Genomic DNA, 20312 nt, shown 5'->3' on the forward strand with positions numbered 1-20312 from the left:
TACTATACACATTTATAGTAGTAAACCTGAATCATTTAAAGCGCGCTATAACATCACAGGGCTAGAAAGAATTCCCGGTTCGATTATATGGACCAGTCCCGTACAGACGGCACGATGACGGCACGATGACGTCATTGTGATACTGCATTGACGTTGGGACACGAAATGAGATTCCTCGTCTTCCGAGTTGAATGTATACACACCGCGGGTATTGATCGAATGCTTGGCTGCTGCTGCCAATTTGGAATTGATTCCGCTGGTTAATTGCAAGAAAGCTGTTCACACAAAGTTGATGCGAGCGTCAACGTTGTGTGGGTGGGTTTGACTGACTGTCGGGGGTTCGTTGCATTTCTAATTTTACACTCGCTGTGCGCTAAAAATAGACCCAAAGTGGCGAAGAAGAAGTGAAATCTAACTGTGATATCATACAATAAAGACGAAAAAAATTGAAACATTCAAACAATTGACCATAGTTCATTAAACAGGCTCGAGGGAACCTAAACGAACTGGGCTGATATTTGCAACAAATAACATTTCGCCAAGTCGTTAGGTCCACTGGAGTTTGATGTCATCCGCCAACGGGGTCCGTTGGCTCTTTGGTTAGAAAACAATTGCGTTTTGATTTTTATTCTAGATCAAACTCGCATCGAGCGAATCGGCCATTGTTACACAGCGCCATAAAAACTGTTTGGCACAAGATGATGGCAAATTATAATTGCCTATAAAACAGACGGCCCCTTTTCCCGTCTTTGCTACGACCAAACGTACCGAAAGCCCGAAGTACAACGTACCCGAAGTTCACTGGGGCCGTTTTTAATTAGTGGTCGTAGGGAACAATTCGTTTTCAATGTATATAAAGCCGAACTAGACGAACTATATGTACTGTAGCCTCTCTAGTCTGTGCGTAAATCCCGTTTGGATCTTTCTTTGGGTATATCTTTGTCAGGACAAAAATGTAACACAAAAGTATCGAGTCTGAGATATAGGTAATCATTTACATAAGTAGATTGGGTCTCCATTCTTGTAGGAGGACGACAAATCAAAATGTGATAAATATAAGACCTTCGAGAAATTAGATATAACAACTTCCGGTCGTTCATTTTAATGAGGGCCATTACGCAGATATAATGAATGCAATTTGCATCGAAGTTGACCTGCAGACTGTGAGATTTCTCACGATTATCTCAATGTCGTTTCACGACTTTCACGCGTAATTTATTTAAATTAGTTAATTATTATATATTAAAATATAATATAATTAATTAATTAAAATAAATTTTGAATATATGAACCCCCGCAATCGTCGATTTTTCGGTTGAAAATTGCACACATTTTTGTTTGACTCCAGCTACACACAGATATCAATTTGTCAGTTCATTCTTTACCTGTCAACTTATCAATATTATTGACAGTTCCAAAGGTTATCTAAGGCAAATGCAGCGACCTTCAATCTCTTGTTTTTTAGCACGTAATCTTCCTAGAAAGTGCAATAAGGTATAACAAGTCGATGAATCGCCAAGGGCGGAGCGCCCTTGTCTTTGGACTATATACTACTCGCAAAAGTATTTTCAGATTTATTGGATATTCTTTTCTATGTTTTTTTTTTAAACTTAACTAGAACATAAGTGTGAAACAAGAGTTCGCTCCGGAAATGAATTTTCGATTTTCATTCTTTGAAATTTGAATTGAGATCAGGGAACAGAGATATAGGCTCCAGACATCCGTAACACACTAGCCTTTTCTTTCTTTTTCTTCTTTTGAAAGTTCCCTTTTAAAAAATAAAAATCCTTAGACTATAGAAATCCTTTTTCAGTTTCCTGACAAAAAAAGGTGATGGAGCGTCTCGAGACCGGATTTTATCGATCCCTGCCGTATTTGACTAGGCGATGAGGGGGAGAGAAAAAAAAAAAAGAACTTTTTTTATCAATCCAACTTTGATCAATACCCTCTTACAGCTATAGAGTTTTTTAACCTATGGACATCTCGTGTTCCGACAGCCGAGCTCGCCTCTTCTGTGAGAATTCAAAAAGCCTCGAGACTTGTTGACACGTTTTTTCATTTGAGTTTCGCTCTAATTCAGAGAGACGCAGGGATAGTCCTATTCAAGTATTTTTTTTTTTTCAAAGAAGAAAAGTTCAGGACGACATAGAAAATGGGCGTTACCAAAAAGAGATAGGATAAAAAGAAAAACTTTGTAGAGGATATAAATTTTCCATCACCCATATACCGTCTACAAAAGGAAAGAAAAGAAAAAATCTTTAAACCCTGATGATCGATTTTCCCAGAATCTTTCGCCTAACATTTTGTTTTAAAAAAAAAAGTAACGCTCAATGCTGATAACTACTACCAAGAATTTTCATCATCGTTTCTACTATTAACTGGGAAAGAGAAAATAAATAATTAGTACAGTATCTAGTTTGCGTCATCGCGTCAACCTGTCTCGATGACGTTACAAGAGAAAATCAACCACCCTTTGCATGATAACGACCCGAGTAAATTTGAAATCACAGTAATAAAAGTGTAGAGTTATGACCCAAAAGAAAAAAAGTTCCCCTGGTTGGAAGGGGGGAACAAATTCTCCCTAAGCGAAAAGCTGCTGGACCAGTTGTCCGCGCACAATTCCATTGTTCCCGACTGTCATCCTTGGCGCAACGATATTTACTGCTCGAGACAAAGGTTGACAACTCATCAGTCAACGAGGGGCGTATACACGTATACGGCCATCTTCCCTCTCGCGGGACCGCAATCTTGAGCTTCCATCACGCTTCCCGGTTACGATTCCCATCCGCGTCCAATTCGCCAAGATCCCGCTGACGTCACAGTTTGCACACTGCCAGCAGAGAAGACTCCCGGACATAAATCGACTCGCAGCACAAGATTCCCAGCTATTATTCACTCAGACTAGAGCGAATAATCATTTTGAATTGAGGATTTTCAATAGTCTACGAAATTTCCAAGAGAAACTCCGGAACTGCTGGCGGGCGGAATTGTAAAAAAAAAAAATAAAAAAAATATTAATAATTCGAATGAACGGCGCGGAAAATGATTATCATTACTAGTCACTGGGGAACGCCTTTAAAGATCAAGGTTTGTTGCACTATGGGGAACTCAAAATAGCCTTCGCCTGTACAAGCGTTCTATAGATAATGTAGACTTCACAATCAGCTGAATTCTCTATGATATGTCCTACTCTTGAATTCAAAGCGGCGATTCAGACGAGATTGGAGCAGGAAATGAAACCGCCGTGCACTGTGCGCATTATTACAAAAGCCTCCCCCCGTCTTAAACTACTCCTATAAATAGTACGCCATATAGTTATTCGATGTGTTCTGTATGGTCGAGTCCTCCACTCGGCACTCAACGTAATTTATGGGGATGATGGAGAGATCTAGCTATATTTAGCTGCACAGAGACAGACAGGAAGACGTACATTCACGCTGTGTGTTTATTCGCTAAAGCGCTTTCAGACCATATTGATTTTGTTTTACGGTTGCCGTTGGCCGAATCTTAGTTGTACATTAGTTGAATTTTTTAAGAAGTAAGGTGGCGTATATTCTCTATTGTATATACTAGACTAATGTCCAATTCCTGAAGAAGGGCCGAGTTTAATATCACGTGTTGGGAACGCGTGATCACGCGGGCTCTTGGATGCTGAGGATCCATCTCGTACGAGGAAAAAGTTGGGAGCGAATTTGGTGACGCAGTTCGGTGAGTCAATAAAAAGAGAATAATGACATTCGTTTGCTCGACATTGTTTGCCAGCGTCTTCAAAGGGAAAAAGCCCAAGTGGTTCAGTGTATGCAGATCGTGCAGATTATGAGAGACGGAGAATAGACAATTAGACACGTAACTCGACGATGAGCGCGGAGACACGAAGCATTTAAAAACGCTGTGTGCCTTGGCGCGGGAGTTTTCAAGAGGAAAAATCAATTGGCAGGTTAAGTTTGTTAAAACGAGGAAGTGTCACTGTGGCGGTATGATCCTTATGGGCATAACATTTCCAAGTTGCACTGTGCTTGAAGAGTTTATAGTTAAACTATTTTTGAATTTGATTGTTTACCGCCAGAGACAAATTGTAAAGTAAAACACAAAACAAGCCTGATCTGTAGTCGTTCTACAAGTAGTGAGTTATTATTTAAAAAACCCTGACTGAGTCAACAAAAACGGAAATAAAAAACAGTTTCAATCAACCGCCTAGCCCAGGAATAATCGTACTCCAAACTATATCTAACGATTTACAATCAACGCCCAATAAATTATCAAAAAGGAAGAATAAAGATACGGATGTCCTACCTTTACGCCTGGGAAATCCGGCCAGGCATCCACAAGTGCTCCATCCGCAGTCCAGAATAGTTGAATCCACCAGGTGAGATGGGAAAAAGGACCTCAGACTCGTGAATACACCCACACTCACATGGACGTACACGAGGACAGAGATATTTAAAGAATAAGGAAAGAAGGGATCCTTAACTCGGCTCGATATCGTTTGTTTTCTCTGATGAAACGGGATGCTGTTTATCTAAATTTAAAAAATGGGTTACGAAAATGTTGACAGAAACAACAAGTAAGGAAAAATTGAAAATGGGACAGTGAGTAAACCCTAATTGTTAACAAACAGGAGAATTTAAGGTTTACATGTAATACACTATGCAAATCATGCATCATAAAATATCTAGCAGGTTGCAGGATTAAAAGTAACAAAAATCCTTACCCAAGCGATGATGCTGAGATTGTTGCTGATGGCAAGTGGCAATACCAGCAAAAAGCAAAACTTGCATATCTTGTTGTTATGATGGCTGGTTCAGGACTCCAATCTGCACAAAGGAAAAGGTTAGATAGTGCAAACAAACTGCTATGGCAGAACATGCATCAACAGCTGGGGCCAGGCTAGGGCTTACATGATAAATGCTAGTCAGAAACTAACATTTCACAAATTTGCAAGTGTTTGAACTCTTCCATTAAGCTCCAAAATTATTCTGTTTGCATTCTAAACCTTTATTTACCTACTAAACAGCATGGGATGTGTATTAAGCTATTCCTGACCAGAGATAACACGACGAGCACATTTTTGTGATTTTATTTCGAAATATAGCAGACGACACTTCTAATTAGCCAAGAAATTAAGATATCGATAGAAATTAAAAATCGATCCCCCTAAATCAAAATTTCAAACCACTCAAACACCATAAAAACGGTTTCTCACCCGCGCCTACATCCGCTGACCAAATCGAAATTATTTTAGTATGTAACAATTCGTCTCATCAAGTTACACTGCGCCCCTCCCACCACAGTCAAGATAAAAGTAAACATTTGCACTAAACTCGCAGATAATTACTTTTTTAAAACCGAAAACGCCACAATAAGACCCTCCAGGACCCTCTTGAAAGCCAAGAGGGAATAACAAAGACTTAAATCCAGTGAATCCGGAATAGTTCACAGGAAACGATCTAGAAAACAAAAATCTCGTATTATTACGTCGGGATCTTGCAACCCAGAATTTTTGACGTTTGATCAAGACGAAATTAATCGCCATCCGTCCAACTTCGACTCTCTAGCACAGTGACAGATGACATTCTTTCCCATTTTCCCTCCTGACGGCTGACTCGTAAGGTATTTCGCCATCCGTCAAACCCAAGAGTATTATTAAATCTTGATCTGACAGAACGATTGGACCTGCTTATCACAAATGTTGTTGACTCGGTCGTGGTATATTGACGAAGAGTTGAAAAGGTAAAGGTCACGCGTGTCCTGGACAGTACGACAGACGATAGAGGTTTTATGGGAATCAATTAAACATATGGCAGCAGTCAGTGCTGAAGTCTTAGCGGAGCTTTCCACTGATTTTGGTCCTCGTTGACAATTGGCAAATTCAGTTGAAAAGAAGTTACTACTTCTAAGATTCTACAAAAAACTCTGGAGCAAACAAAATTAAATTGTAACAAAAGAGTGTAGACGTTGGGCCAACAAAACTCGTGCATTCAAACAAGGACGGCTGGGAAACACGAACGTTCACGTGGATGTCAAAAATCGAGCGTCAGCTTCTCTCAATTATCGCCGTTTGTCAATTTCAGCGTGTCTGTCGTAGTGTATTTTGTTTAACAAGTGTCTGGCGCCACCATTTGAAAAATGAGAGTGTCTTTTCCGGAGAATTGGAAACGAAAGGGGTTCAGCCGGTTCACGGGTATAGTCATAAAAAGTTCAAATGTGTACACTACACACATCCACAATCAAAGTGGGATTTTTGAATCGGGTGCGCTTGCAAAGAACAAAAATGAACAAAGTTTCATTATTCATGTCTAGACTCTGCGCTCTTTCCAGCCGAGCGGTTCTCCCGTCAACTCACCAGCAGCAGAGCGTTAAATAATATGTAAAAAGAAAAAGGCTCTATCGTACTCGAGTCGGGTGCGCCATCAATAGTTCGTTGTAACACTAATCCCCTTCAAAAAAAATTGTTAATCAAGCGCACAAATGAGAATTTTATCTGGGTCAAATCAAGACGTGATCCACGTGTAACCAGGTCCTTTGTTCCGACTTTACATTTGTGAAACGTAAACTGAAATCTATAAAATTCTCTGTCGCCATAATTTCTGCCATCCAGCAGCTTTCGCTGATCTAATAATACGTTTCTTCCAGTCGCCTAACTTCTTTCCAACTTACCCATCCAGAGCTAGTAGACATTCAGCGACAAAACGCTTGGGATCAATTTTGACCAGCTCGATGAAAGAAAGAATAGATACGCCCACCCACAAAATGATTGCTCTTGCGCTATTGAAAATAGCGTACCAAAAATAGCTACCTATACAACACTATATTGGTATAGACTGAAAAAGTCACTGGGGGGGTTCCAAAATTATTCCGCTAAGGTACGAATCCACAGTGATACCCCAAGAATGAATCGCTCCCGTCTCTTCTGAAAAAAAAGTCAAAAGAATAATTAATACTTCCGTCCGTTCTTTTATTCTAGTTCGACGAACTGCGATTTTTCCTGTTATCTTTCACGGAGACAGACAACAGCTGATCGTGTGGCATTCCCTTGTTTAGTTTTACGCTGAGCGTCAACGAGAACCATCAACAATTGCTGGATCGAAACGAGACGTCTGAGAAAACAATTCCTTTTTCAAGGTGGGCGTCGATGCCATTCCCATTCGGTTGGTTTTTAGCTATCCACACCTTCAAATATGGAAATGAAAAGGTTAAAAGCTTAAGGGTCGGGCAACATTTACTGATATGAAAAATGGGAAAAATAAAAAAAAAAAGCGCGAGAAATAAATGGCTGATAACTTTTATGGTGATCTTTCCATCTTGACGGTACTAGGAAAAAAGCCGAAAGAATACTCAATGATATTTCTCGCGTGTTGATAGCTTTTCTATTGCACAGGGGGATTCATTCCGTTATCTTTTGGCCTTCCGCATCCTGGGATCCAGTGAAAGTCATTCCGGCTCCGGAATTCAATTCAATGTTTATTTCCTTGCCCCATCTGTTTTCGCCAGAGATCAATATAAAGCCTTATTTGCCTTTTTATTCCAACTGGCAATAATCGACAATAAGGCAGCGGCTGAGTTGCACTTGGATAAATGACTTTCCCTTTTCAAATAGTGTCATAAATAATCGAATTGAATCATACGAGCCAGTATTTATTCCATTGCCGACACGCCATCAGCCCTAATGGAGCCCCCCAAGATATAATTGACATTTTTTCTTTCTCAAATGGAGACGGATTGATCGTCTTTAAACGCAAACGAATACAGATGAGTACCTAAATGATGCAGGTGCATCATAGGAAGTAGGAACCGCGTTGCTGCGTGTGTGCACAAGGCTTCGTTTTGTGAATTTCGTTGGGTTATAGGAGGAGAAATTGGGAGTCGTTGGGGACATTTTTCGTCGAAACTGAAAAGTTGGGCATCTCTCTCTAATAGCAAAGTTTCGTAGAATTCCCGGCGAGCCTGGTCTCGAATTCGACTTTCTTTCTTCCGTTTGCGTCGTCAATTTCACGAGACAATATTTTATTGACCGAAGCGTACATGTGTTATCCAGCGTTTTTCTTATTTGATTTCTTGATGACGAACTATGCTCAACAGAACTGGAAACGCAATAATCAGACTTGCCGTGAAAAGACGTCAAATGACTTAAAGCATTTTGAATTATTCATCAGACTTTTCTTAAGGACTTAAGGGAAGCTGTTCGCGCGTCACACGAAGAAAATTCTTTGAGACCTAATAACCTGATCGCCGTCACGCCGTACAGCACCGTGCAAAATTAATTCAATTATTTTAACATCGTTTTTTTTGTTTTATCATATTCCTTATCCTGAAATATTAACATCTTTGGTTTTTCTTGTCGTTTAATTTATTTTAAAAAATTAATAATAAAGCTTTGATATATATTTAGAGTTGAAAATTGTCATATCTACCAGCGACGTAAAACACCCAGGATGCAATAAATTATGCAATACACTACAACCAAATTAAGTCAACCCATGGCGTAAAAAGGAGGGAAATTCCTTAAGTTGCTGTGAAATTTCAAATGAACTTGTCACGCTAGCAGTATTGGTACACGTAATATTCCGGTTAATCATCGAGGAGATCTGGCTGTTTCGCCCTGACTATTTAATTTTCGGATTGACTGTCACAATTCACAAGAAGTTTGGTTATCATCCGAGAACGACACGCCTACGCAGAATTCCATATATTTGCAAACTTTAAAAAAATAACGAATTTTAGGGTTGGTTGACGATTTAGAATTCTACACATTTTCACGCTGCCTGCGATGACTGAATGTGTCTTTGCGTTTTCCGCCCGTTTCAGGTTTTTGGTGATCACGCGAAGCTGTAGTAACATCAGTAGTGGCGTGTACACGAGAACCGAGAACACGTTTCCGAAGATTATTGGCACTGTGGGTCCATGGCAACTGAACAAGTGCAGGTAAATTACAGCATATAACCTGGGAATCGTCGCGAGGGCAACGTCTTTTATTATTAGAATATGGCGCAGTGTGGGAGAGGGTCGCTCTTCTGTCGTTTTTACATGTGTCACTTGCGCTATCCGAACGAATACCGAAAAGCCGCGTTATGCGATTATTAGATTTTTGGAGAAAACCAATAATGCAGAAATGTTTAATAGTTTTATCAATTCATCTTTGGTGTGACATTCAACGCAGAACGTGGGGGCGGAGAAAGAATTCCCATGTGCGATAATATTTAAATGGGCGGCTGAGCGTCAAGGTGAACTAGGAAACTTACGTTTTTAAATTATACAGATCGAGGAGAAACGTGATTTTTACATATTATCCTATAGGTTGCTGCTCTTGAAAAAACAAAATTCGATTATTGGTTCGCATTTCATTTGACACGCCGGTGGGCGTTGACCTTCTTCATCCTACTAAAAAATGATGAAATTGATATGGAAGATTGAATCGTTTTTTTTTATTTTCTTCCGGGTTCTTCATCTGCAAATTGAATTGGCACTTTCGCGTTTGACGACAACGGGACCGCAGCAGTGCACATCTGCATTTTTTAGACTTTGTTTTATGTACCTATCGATCTTCTCGAGCGTGTCGTATACATACATAACAATCCCCACTGCCATCGTTAATCATCGGGTTATGTTATCGAATTTTTTTTGCGAAAAGGCGGAAGTGAGCGAGTCCTTGGGTCGGCAACAACATTGCGATGAGAGACATTCGGGTGCCAAAAATAATAAAGATGGACGAATTAATGGAAGTGCATATTCGCAAATTTCTTTTTTCATTTCCAGTTGGGACGAGGATTCTTATAGACTTCTTATTTCTTTCGAAAGACTATCGTTACATTAAAAAAGTTATGTGACATTCACAAGGGACGACATTTTTCCGATGAAAGACAACTGTTGATGGAACGAGCGAGAGACGCTGATAATGAAAAATGAGCACCGATGCTGCGCTATTAAAGCGACGAACGGAACCGGAGAAAAGGCTAAAGGCACATTTCCGTTATTGTGGGTTTTCATTTCAAGGTTCCAAATGCCAACGAACCGCACCCAGGAGAGGAAAACAAAACAAGATTTTAAAAAATGCGCAATGAGAAATATACTTTCCTCTGCATCTCTCCCGGTGCATATCCGCCATTCGCGACATTGAAACGACATTGCGGTAATAATTACATTGCGAAAGAGAAAGCGGCGGTAATTATTACGAAAGAGAAAAGAAAAACGATTACTAATATCAAATTTCCCGCCCTCTTCAACCAAAACAGTATAGTAGGGGACCGGCGAAAGCAGCCGTAGGCGCAATTCCATTCGAAATGAGAAATCGGCAAAGTATCAACTTGAGACGACGTCTATAGCAAAACATTGGGGACTACAACTATAACACGTGATTCGGCAGTCACACGTTCTATTTCCGGTGGTTCACGTGCGATTCTTCATATAGAGACAAACGAATTTCGCGGTTTAATACAGACATATATTCTTAGATGAACGGGTCCAAGTGACGTGCGCATACAGCCTACGATTCGGTAACTATGCCTCTCTTCAAACGCCAGATTGTAATAGAATGGCTGATACATAGTGACTAGAGAGTATTTGCCAACAAGGCCAGATAAGATCCGGGAGCCGGAAATGTATTAGCAAACGGTCCCTTGGACTCGAGACTCGCAAGTCAGATTCCTTCGTTTCCCGATTACGTCAACGAACCGAATTCTATCGTCTATAATCTAAAATAGTCGTCTGCTGTTATGTGCAGCGTACAAAAAATAAATAAAAAAACAACAACATCTCAGGCTGGGATATCAAATAATACCCTAGTATGACGTCAATCGTATAGATGAGTCTGAATTTTTATGACTTATTTGGGAGAAACGATTAAATGGGAGGGAAAATCCCAAATATATATTGAAAAAAAAAAAAAAAAACTGTCAGTGACTTGACCATAACAGTTCCACAGTAGCTATAGAAAATTGGGCGAATTGTCCGGGCGGTAGTTAAATCGCTCTGGTGATAACTTGAACCATATACCGAAAATGACGATGATGAATTGTCTTTGGCTTGTTGTTTCAAGCGCGTCATGAAAAACGTTTTACGGCAGACAATAATACGAGCGATCGTATATTACGCTGATCGTATAATATATAATATTCACTCTTAGAAAAAAAAGTCTAACCGGGTGGTTTTCTTGTAATCTTGCCAATGACGCACTACATAGCACAGCAGCTCGATATAATCCCGTTGTACTTTATTTTTATTTTTTGTAAACATTTTATTTGTTGTGGCTGTGGGGAAATATTTTACCGATACTTTGAAGTGTCTTTTGCAAGTCACACCTTGTCGATTGGCGAAAATCGAAAACGGTGTCGATTAGTAAAAGATTTTCAACTGTATAGGACTTGTTACAAAAGTTTTTTAGTGCGTGAAGGCGAATCATCTGTTATTGACGCCTGACGCATTTGCCGCGGGGTCAACGTGTGCTAATAATCAAAAGAACTTGTCACGCGGACTGAACATTCATAGTCAAAAGAAAAAAAAAAAATCCGTCAGGTGCTATGCGGCGACAGCAGTACAAAACTCCAAAGCGTCTTCTCATTGTTTGAAACAGGTATTTTTGAAAAATTATAAATACAAAAAGAAAACAATCAACGCCCTTTTGCGGTCATCAGGATCCGGTTCGTAATGAAGACAAACAGCTGAGAAGGGAAAGCCCCTTGAACGCAGGTGCTCCTGCTGAGCTCTCTAAGGTTGAAAGAAGTGTCCGTGATTATTTCAATTATTTCCAGCCTTTTTTTTTACCTTGGCCGAATGGAATTTACCGTTCGGAGGGCGAAGGATAACTCAAATGACAGAGTTTAGGGGCCACTCATTAATAGACCGTGAATGGGTCTATAGAGTATGAAGGTCTCCGTGCACCAATCTAGACGTCTACTGCATGCTACCATTTTGAAATTGTCCGTATGGTATCAATAATGATTCGTGAGAGCCACTCGGCCGTTGCCATTGGGTACGAAACCGAACGTAGCGCAAAGTTCACCAAAGTCGTTTGATCGTCCTGCTACTCTGTCACTCTGCTACTCTGCTACCCCTCTGCTACTCCGCCGTATATATATAGAGAGAACATAATTGATGTTCATAAAGGAGCAATCAGGCTGGGCGATTGGTATACGTATTTATACGGCCTGTTGCCCATCATCCGCCCTCCCGTCGTTCGAGCGGATCTGGGTTCGAATATACCCGCCGGCCAATAGAGTCTTTCAGAGAGTAGAGAGAGAGTTTCTTCATCCTGTTCGTGACATCAAGGACAGGGAAATGCGGACGAAATTAGAACACACATTTTCTGTTTTTTTTTTGTCTTCCAACAAACAGTGAGAAAGTAAACGTTCTCGCACTCTTGTATTCTATGGCCGAATGTAATGTTAAATTCGCCCTAGTTGTCCATTCGTCTGGTTCGTTGTCCTTGTGGCTGTTCAGTAAATTCACCAAATTCTTTTTGTTTTCAGTGGAAAAAAAAGTATAAGGAAAGTCGCCGTCATACGTCTTTTTTAAGGGGGGAATTAATTCTAGTGTAATCCTTGTCTAATTAATTTGGTTTGATTTTGTCAATCAAGCCCGTGAAACTGCAAAAATGTCGATTCTAGAATAAAAGGGGCAACCAGTTTAATCTAGATTCAAATCTTAAACGTTGAAGTACCCCCCACAGAAAGAGTGCTGCAAGTTATAACATATGCGATATCAAGTGTAATTGGTACACAGCCTCTTGACTCCTACTCGTGTTCTCAAAGTCTGATTCCAGTCTCAGTGTCTAAGACTTCAATCCAGCTGCCATTGTCCGCGCTCGTTTAGAAACGGGATGAAGAAATAAATAAAACGAACAAACGAACTTTAACGAGCGGCAACACATTTCCGGTGGGAGGATAACTCCCAACAGCATGTGTATGAATTAAATCATTTCCGTTGGTCAAAATTGAAAGCTCTCCACGGGAGGAGATTTGATTCAACTTGTACAAAAGTATGTCTCTTTTTATTCCGCCGGTTGGCGGAGGAGAATAGGAGATGATGATTGTGCAGACCCCAAAAAAAGGAACAAAGCGTCAAATGCCAAACACGAGCTCCTGTTTCACGTGTTGTCACCAGAAAGGTAGTATTGCTATGGGTTTTCAATTATGTCTCAATGTTTCCCTTGGCCAGTTAAGGCTACTTTAGCCTACAAACGCCCTCGCCCTTGTTTGAGATGGCGGAAGCAGGTCATCGTTGCCTAGCGACTTGTTTCCGACCTTCTGCTCTATACCGTTCTCGATCACGATAATTTTATTTGATGATAAACTCATTTAATACCTGTATACTTAATGATAACCTGCAAGTTACACTATTGACGTCAAATAACTCGTTGTCTGTCTTGGTATTGATAATGATAAAAAAATCTCAAATTGCCTGACTGTTCGTTGATTATTGAATACAAACTCGCTATAATATGTTTGTCGCTAAATCAATTTCGCTCGAGTAGTCAGAAGAAAAATTTAGGAAGATTTCAGCGTACATCCCCACTTGTAGCGTCTCTTGACTCTATTTTTAACCCTATCTAGGGAATTGTTTCTTGATTCGCTTTGATATAATCATTGTTGACTTTACGCTGTTATGTCAAAACATTTTTAAAAACTATTCCTAACCACCTAAACTATGCATCCAATGGGCGGCCTATAATCCATAGCTCACGCATCGTCAAGTGAACTTTTCCTTTCTCGTGGTATTTCAAATGATGTCACAACGATAAAGGTCCTGCCTGCCTCAATGCGCTGGATCTGACAGTGAATCAAATTGGTTCTTTGGCCAATCAAAAGCCATGGGAACATGAAAGGAGAACTACAACACTCCACAGCACAGCGTTTCCTGCTGATGCTGGACCGAAGTACTCGTTGACGTTTGCGGTTCAACAGCTTATTAAATAGATTCAATTGAACTCGTCTTGTCTCAGTCGAACCTATATCTATGAATGAGTCCCGATGGCATATTTATCATCTGCGTGCGTGGCAAAGCATCGGCGTTGAACACACACACACTGTATAGAATACGCACTAATATGTATATAACCAGCAGAAAATGGGATTTCCGAAAGTTGTGCGCGCGCAAGAGTACCGAAAAACCTGAACTTGTCCCGATGGCGTGTTTTATATTCCCCCCCAATGTTACAGTATTCCTTTTTCCCCGCCCATCTCCTCCCACTCTAGAGGCCCTATATAAAAGGGCTCGGATGCCTTCAGCGCTTAGACAGTCTTCTACCTGTTTGAGTCGCGGCAGCACAACAACACTCGCTGTTCTCCTTTTTTAATATCCTCGTATTAACTTGTCATTGTGCTAAACGCTATTCAATCAGTTCCTGATATAGCCAACCGAATTTGTTCTGTCCCGTTAGCCGATCCCAAACGGTTAGTTTTCATTTAATTGCGATGATATTTTCCCGCCGACATTATTTCAAGTTTATTATTGTCGTTGCAGATTTTAAAAAATGCGTCTCCACCTTGGATTTCTACGCCGGAGAAGTACAGAGGCCTCATTGTCAACTCGACCGCAACCGGAAGAAGCTCAAAAATGGACGGAATCTTTCGCTGTCCTTATGGCATCTAAATGTAAGTTATAAACCTGATGAAATTGACGCAACACTGTCGATTCAAAAACACGCAATCAAAAATAGAAATCTAATCGTAAATTATTTTGTCCTCGGACCTTTCCAGATGGATCGTCACTCTACCGGGCGTTTTTACTGCGCGAATTCAGCAACGAGAATTTGGAATTTTGGCTGGCCGTCGAAGAGTACAAGAACTCGAAACCGCAAAAAATGGCAGCCAAAGCCCAGCAGATCTACAATGATTTTGTAGCCGTACAAGCATCCAAGGAGGTACGTTGTTTGCATACAATCAAAACTCGATTTGGTTATATATAACTACGCATGCTGTTGTAATAACCGCTCTACAAAAAAACCAGTTTTCAACTTGGAAAGTCATTTAGCCCCAATAACTTACGTTCGCTCTCGTCATCTATTACCTATTCAACAGATCAATCTGGACACAGAAACCAGACTCATCACGCTGAACAACGTCCAGTCCAACACTCCGGATCAGCACGCATTCGACCGCGCCCAAAGGCGGATCCAGCACATGATGGAACGCGATTCCTACCCGCGTTTTCTCCAGTCAAGACTTTTTCTCGAACTCGTCCAGACGGACGGCTGTCCAACCTCAACCGGTTACGTTTCGGACAACTAAACATCACCAAGAGCACAAAACAATTGTCCTTATTATACAATCGCAACATTTTATAAGGCTACACTTTACCGGCTATACAGGCTGGAACAAAATCACTCGAGACGACACTTTCACGTCGTCGTCCTTTTATTACTATTTTTTTTTTTAAATTGATCTTATAGCTTCTCGCGCAGGCCTACTGTGATATTTATTCCATTCATGTTCTAAAATCGGCATTACCTTTTTTATTAAAAAAAAAACAGCGGCAATTTCAAATTGAAAACGTTCGACGTGCATATACTAAGATCCAGTTTAGTTTCTCCCTCGCCCGACATCAACACTATCTTGCCAACATATTTGTCTTTATATTTATGAAGAGAAGAGATGACAAAATTCATCTCTTTTCTCATTATTTATCGAACCATCCACCGAGTTTGTACTATTCTGTCGTCTATTTTTCCTTTACCCATTCCACTTTCTTTCACGTTATCTAGTCCGATAAAATCACGTATTTATTTTTCTATACTGTAGCCTATATAACTCTACATGCGCATCTTTGATATTACGGAGAAAAAAAAAACAACTATTTGGTCGGCGGGTTCCGGCCCACGAGATCTCCATGTATACTTTTTGTGTTTTCTTTCCTTAAGGTATTTCATTTGAAAATATATCAAAAGAAATTGAATACAAAAATGTATCAATGATTACTATGGGAAACCCTTATTAAAAATTTACTGGCGGCAAAAAAAAATTGTTATGCACAATTCATGAAAATGGAACTTCGCGCACTTCGCGGTTATTCCATTTCACTTTGAAAGTTTTTCATAACGGGAGTCTAAATTTGGTGCGGTGTCGGTTTTGATGACGCAAATGTGTGACGTAAATATTTTCTTTTTACATTGTCATTGCACCTGTCATCGATTCCCTTCAAAGTCTGCGGCAGACATGGCAAAAAAAAAATGAAAAATCCTGGCTGATTAAATAAAAGTGGTTTGGGGGTTCAGAAAACTATCACGAGAAGCCATTTTACCGTATGACAGGACAGGATGTATACGGCGGTAGCGCTTCTGTGTAGGTGTATACCTAGTCAGATGCAACAAGGTGTAAAATCTATAACCAAATTAGAAATTTACGTATTGCTCTTTCCGTTGGGATGAGGAAATGAAATTTTCGCTGTCTGTTCTATTGCCTCATCTCCACATTGGCGTAGCTTACACGTCATCAACATCCGGAATTTCGTCCTCGGTCCTCTACACAAATGCAAATAAAAATCCGCAAACTATAAAAGTTGTTTCGATCGGCCATATCTTCGCTTATCGTTTTACCTTAGCTGTAAACGCTCATCCATTAAATGTGGACACCTTTTCTTTCGCAAATGGATAATGCAACTGCACCCATGTAATATTTAAAAAGCCCAAACACACGCAGCAATGAACTCTGGAGTAGCAAGCGTTATAGTTACGTAATGTTGATACTCTATGTTAGTAATGTGCTTTGTTCATTCGCCAAGAATAGAAACGCGGAGAACGGTTGAGAGTTACGTGATGCCATTAGAAAAAACAAAGAAATAGAAAGGAAGGAAACGGCACTTAGTGAAGAAAAAATTTGTGTATCTTAAGGGAAAAAAGAGAACGCTGATTAGCGAGTAGTGTCAAATAGTTGTACACACGGAGCGAGTCCTCTTGGAGTTTGACGTCATTCGTCGGCAAGGTTTGTTAGCCCTTTCTATTGGAAAGCCATCGAGTCGAATTTATTTCATTCCCTGCCATATAAAATCAGCCGTTTCTAGGTCACCCATGTCCGTACACACATTAAGTGTTGGACCATCACAACAGGGAATGAAAATCGAGTGTACAAATGATGAGGATCCTATTTCTCTTTATTTCATGACTAGACGACGTTGCTATAGTTATACAACGTATACTTTTGTGCGGGTTCACGAAGGTTGATCTGGACTGTATAACCGGCCACAGAGAACGTTCGTATTTTGATCGGGATAAACAGATTGCTATGTGAGCTCTGTAAAACCCCTCAAACTTTAGACGAAGGTCCTATCTCTAGAAAGATTTTGGCCGTCAGGAAAGTGTAGAGAGAGAGAGAAAATCGAATAGTTGTTGCTGGATTGGTTCGCAGCGAACAATAACGCCCCTTCTGATTCGCATTTCAAATAGTTATGGTTATACTTTGGAAGAAAAAGTTTGTTTGGGGCTGCTGCTGCGCGTCATTCGGTTTGTGTAACGACCCCAACGGCACACAACTCGTCTTAGACTGTAAAAATAGCCGACGCGCCAGAAAAGTGAGAAAATGTGGAGTCATTCAAAGTACAATCGGAGCGTGACGCCGGCATCGATGCCGTTGCTTCGATTTCCTACACTTTTGCTCAAGCATTCGAACGTGAGTCTCGTGAGATTCCCCCCCCCCCCATCCAATAGAACAATTCGCCGCTGATACAGGGCAATGAACTTCGCTGGCCTATTTGTTAATAGCGACACAGTTTGACTTCCGCGAGACTGACAGGCACGAAATAAGTAAAACATTTTGTTCTTTTTAACAACGAGGAGGTGCCAGTGTCGTGGCAGGTCCCTCTTGGTAAAAAAAAAATTGCCTTTCACTTTGCTTCAAGTGTTTAAAGTTCAGGTATTTCCGAATGCGATGGTTTATCCACAGAAAAAGTTGTGAGGTAAAACAAAAACAAGCCTGATCTGCAGTCGTTCGACAAATGAGATTTTTAGTGAACCCTTAGTGAGAAAAAACGAAAACGGAGAGAGAAAACAGTTGCAGTCAACCGTCTAGCTCAGGAATAAACGTACTCTGTGACTACGCTACGATTTGTGATCAACGCTACCCAAAATTGTCAAAAAGAAAGAATAGAGATCAGTTTTGTCCTACCTTTATGCCTGGGAAATACAGCCAGACATCTACAGTTGCTCCATCCATCCGCTGAAAAGTTAAATTGCACCAGACGGGATGGGGTAAAGGGTGTCCTCATGAATACACCCACATTCACATGGGCGTACACGAGGACATTTAAAGAAGGGGGAAAGGAGAGATCCGTAACTCGATTGACATCGGTAGTTTTTCCAGTGTAATGGGATGCTTCTTATCTAAATAAAAATGGAAAATGGGTTACAAAAAAATATTGAAAGAAACAACACGTCAGAAAGGTTGAAAATGTGAGCCTTGGGTAAACCTTAATTGTTAATAAACAGGATAATTTAAGGTCACCATGCAATTCAATGCATTTGTGCAGTCATGCATCATTATACAATATCTAGCAGGTCACAGGTTAATTAAAGTAACGGAAATCATTACCCAACAAGTGATACCGAATCAGAACATACCAGCAAAAGAAAATCTTGCATCTTGTTGTTATGATGGATGGCTCTGGCCTCAAATCTGCACAAAAGAAAAAAGTTAAATAGTACAAACAATAAACTGCCATGCATCGACAGGGCAATTACATGATAAATGCTAGTCAGGATTCCACAGGAAACCAACATTTCACAAATTTGGAACGGATTTTGGTTTAACTCTTCATTAGCTTCCACAATTATTCTATTTGTATTCTTAGTTTTATTTACCCGCTAAACAGCATGGAGTATGACGGTTATCAAAAGCAAATAAATCTTGAACTTTGTCTCTGACTTTTTCGAAATTTTCAACTAAACGAAACCAGATAGCAGACGACACTTGTCCAATTTTCTACTAATCAGCATGCTTACGATAATCATAATTCATAATCGATAAAAATTAGAAATAATAAAAAATCAAACTCACCCCTCAATATCCAAACCGCTCAATAACGATGAGGGAATAAGTTTTAATTATAATTCCCCGGTAAGACCCCCCCCCCCCGGAAAGCCAGGGGGGTAATAAGTTCAGCTTGTCGTCTCTTTATTTCTTGGGAAGTTTATTTAGTAAATAGAAACTAATGGACAACATTTGACGATTACACAACGAAGGCAAACAGAAAATCGGTCTATTATACCATAAGTACCATATGCAACTAACTATCATACACAGCTAGCGCTTGCTCTGGTCGATATTTTCTTTTTTTCTATAGCTTTCTTTACAGCCGAAAACTTATTTACTGTGTATACGTCAACAACACGAACTTGGAAGACGGACACTTTTCATCCACTTGCGAATTGCCTTTAGGTTTAATGCGCTGACGCGAAAGAAGCAAACGGCCGTGACCGTGGTTTGATTTGATGAGAATTCGGAACGTGACGCAAGAAATGTCAAGTAAGTCCAAGCTTTCCCTTGTGCGTCTTTTGACTCATGTAACATCCAATTCCGCACGTTGGTGCAGATTAAATGACTCTCATAATGTAGTGACGTTGCTGGGGCATGTATTCAGCGACCTTTCCTAAATCGACCCCAGTGACACTTGATGACGAAGCGATGTAGAGTGCGCATTAAGACTCAATATTGACACACTTAATGAGGCATTGGATCAAAGTGAATGAAGAATAATGCCCGTACGAAAAAAAACCTTTAAACCATCCTTCAATTGTACTTCGTAAATGGCGATTCGTGAAGTGGCGAAGCTTAATATAATTAAAATTGGATGAAACGGACTTTTAAAAAATTTGAATGTACCCAAAACCTTAGACCGTATTATACACTTAAAAATGCCTCTATATATAAAATAAGTTTGCTAATAACGTTGACAAATATGCAATATTTTTTAAGAATAATAAGAAAAGACGTCATCTTCTTTCGTGAATTACCACGGGCATTACACACGGCACGCCTACAACTTCCTGTTTTCAGGCCGGTGTGCTGGCCCTATTTTGATCTTTGACGGATGTTCGCTGACGACGGTCGCCTGGCGACTTTGGCCTGGATACTGTTTTATATTGCGACGATCTCACGATGTTCTACTGGTTCACTTTGTACACATTATTTTGTTTTTGTTGAACTCTGCGATTTCGGGTGATTTCTGATATTAATCACCAACCATAATATTTTCCAACCGTCGTTAGGTTGCGTCAAGAGTCAGTCAAGTACTTCCTCCATCATCCAGCTATAGAATTCCCACTAGCGTTTCTACAGGTTACATAGCGGTGAGTAGGTATACACTTGAGATTTTACCATCATATCTATACA

The 20312-nt window shown here is 40.2% G+C and overlaps 1 protein-coding gene and 1 long non-coding RNA gene across 2 annotated transcripts; one reads left to right on the forward strand and one right to left on the reverse strand.

Moving 5' to 3' along the window:
• Positions 1 to 4711: 4711 nt before the first annotated feature.
• LOC124208254 lies at positions 4712 to 18600 on the reverse strand. Its single transcript, XR_006880379.1, has 3 exons — positions 18513 to 18600; positions 18090 to 18304; positions 4712 to 4814 (listed from the first exon to the last, which is right to left on the reverse strand). It is a non-coding gene; the product is annotated as an uncharacterized LOC124208254 (long non-coding RNA).
• Positions 14213 to 15443, forward strand: LOC124208252 (regulator of G-protein signaling 8-like). Its single transcript, XM_046606016.1, has 4 exons — positions 14213 to 14384; positions 14455 to 14585; positions 14691 to 14854; positions 15012 to 15443. Exons 2-4 carry the CDS (start codon positions 14465 to 14467, stop codon positions 15219 to 15221), a joined length of 495 nt encoding a protein of 164 aa, XP_046461972.1. The 5' UTR covers positions 14213 to 14384; positions 14455 to 14464; the 3' UTR covers positions 15222 to 15443.
• Positions 18601 to 20312: the final 1712 nt, after the last annotated feature.

Source organism: Daphnia pulex, chromosome 11 (assembly GCF_021134715.1).
Source record: "Daphnia pulex isolate KAP4 chromosome 11, ASM2113471v1".
Lineage (NCBI taxonomy): Eukaryota > Metazoa > Arthropoda > Branchiopoda > Diplostraca > Daphniidae > Daphnia > Daphnia pulex.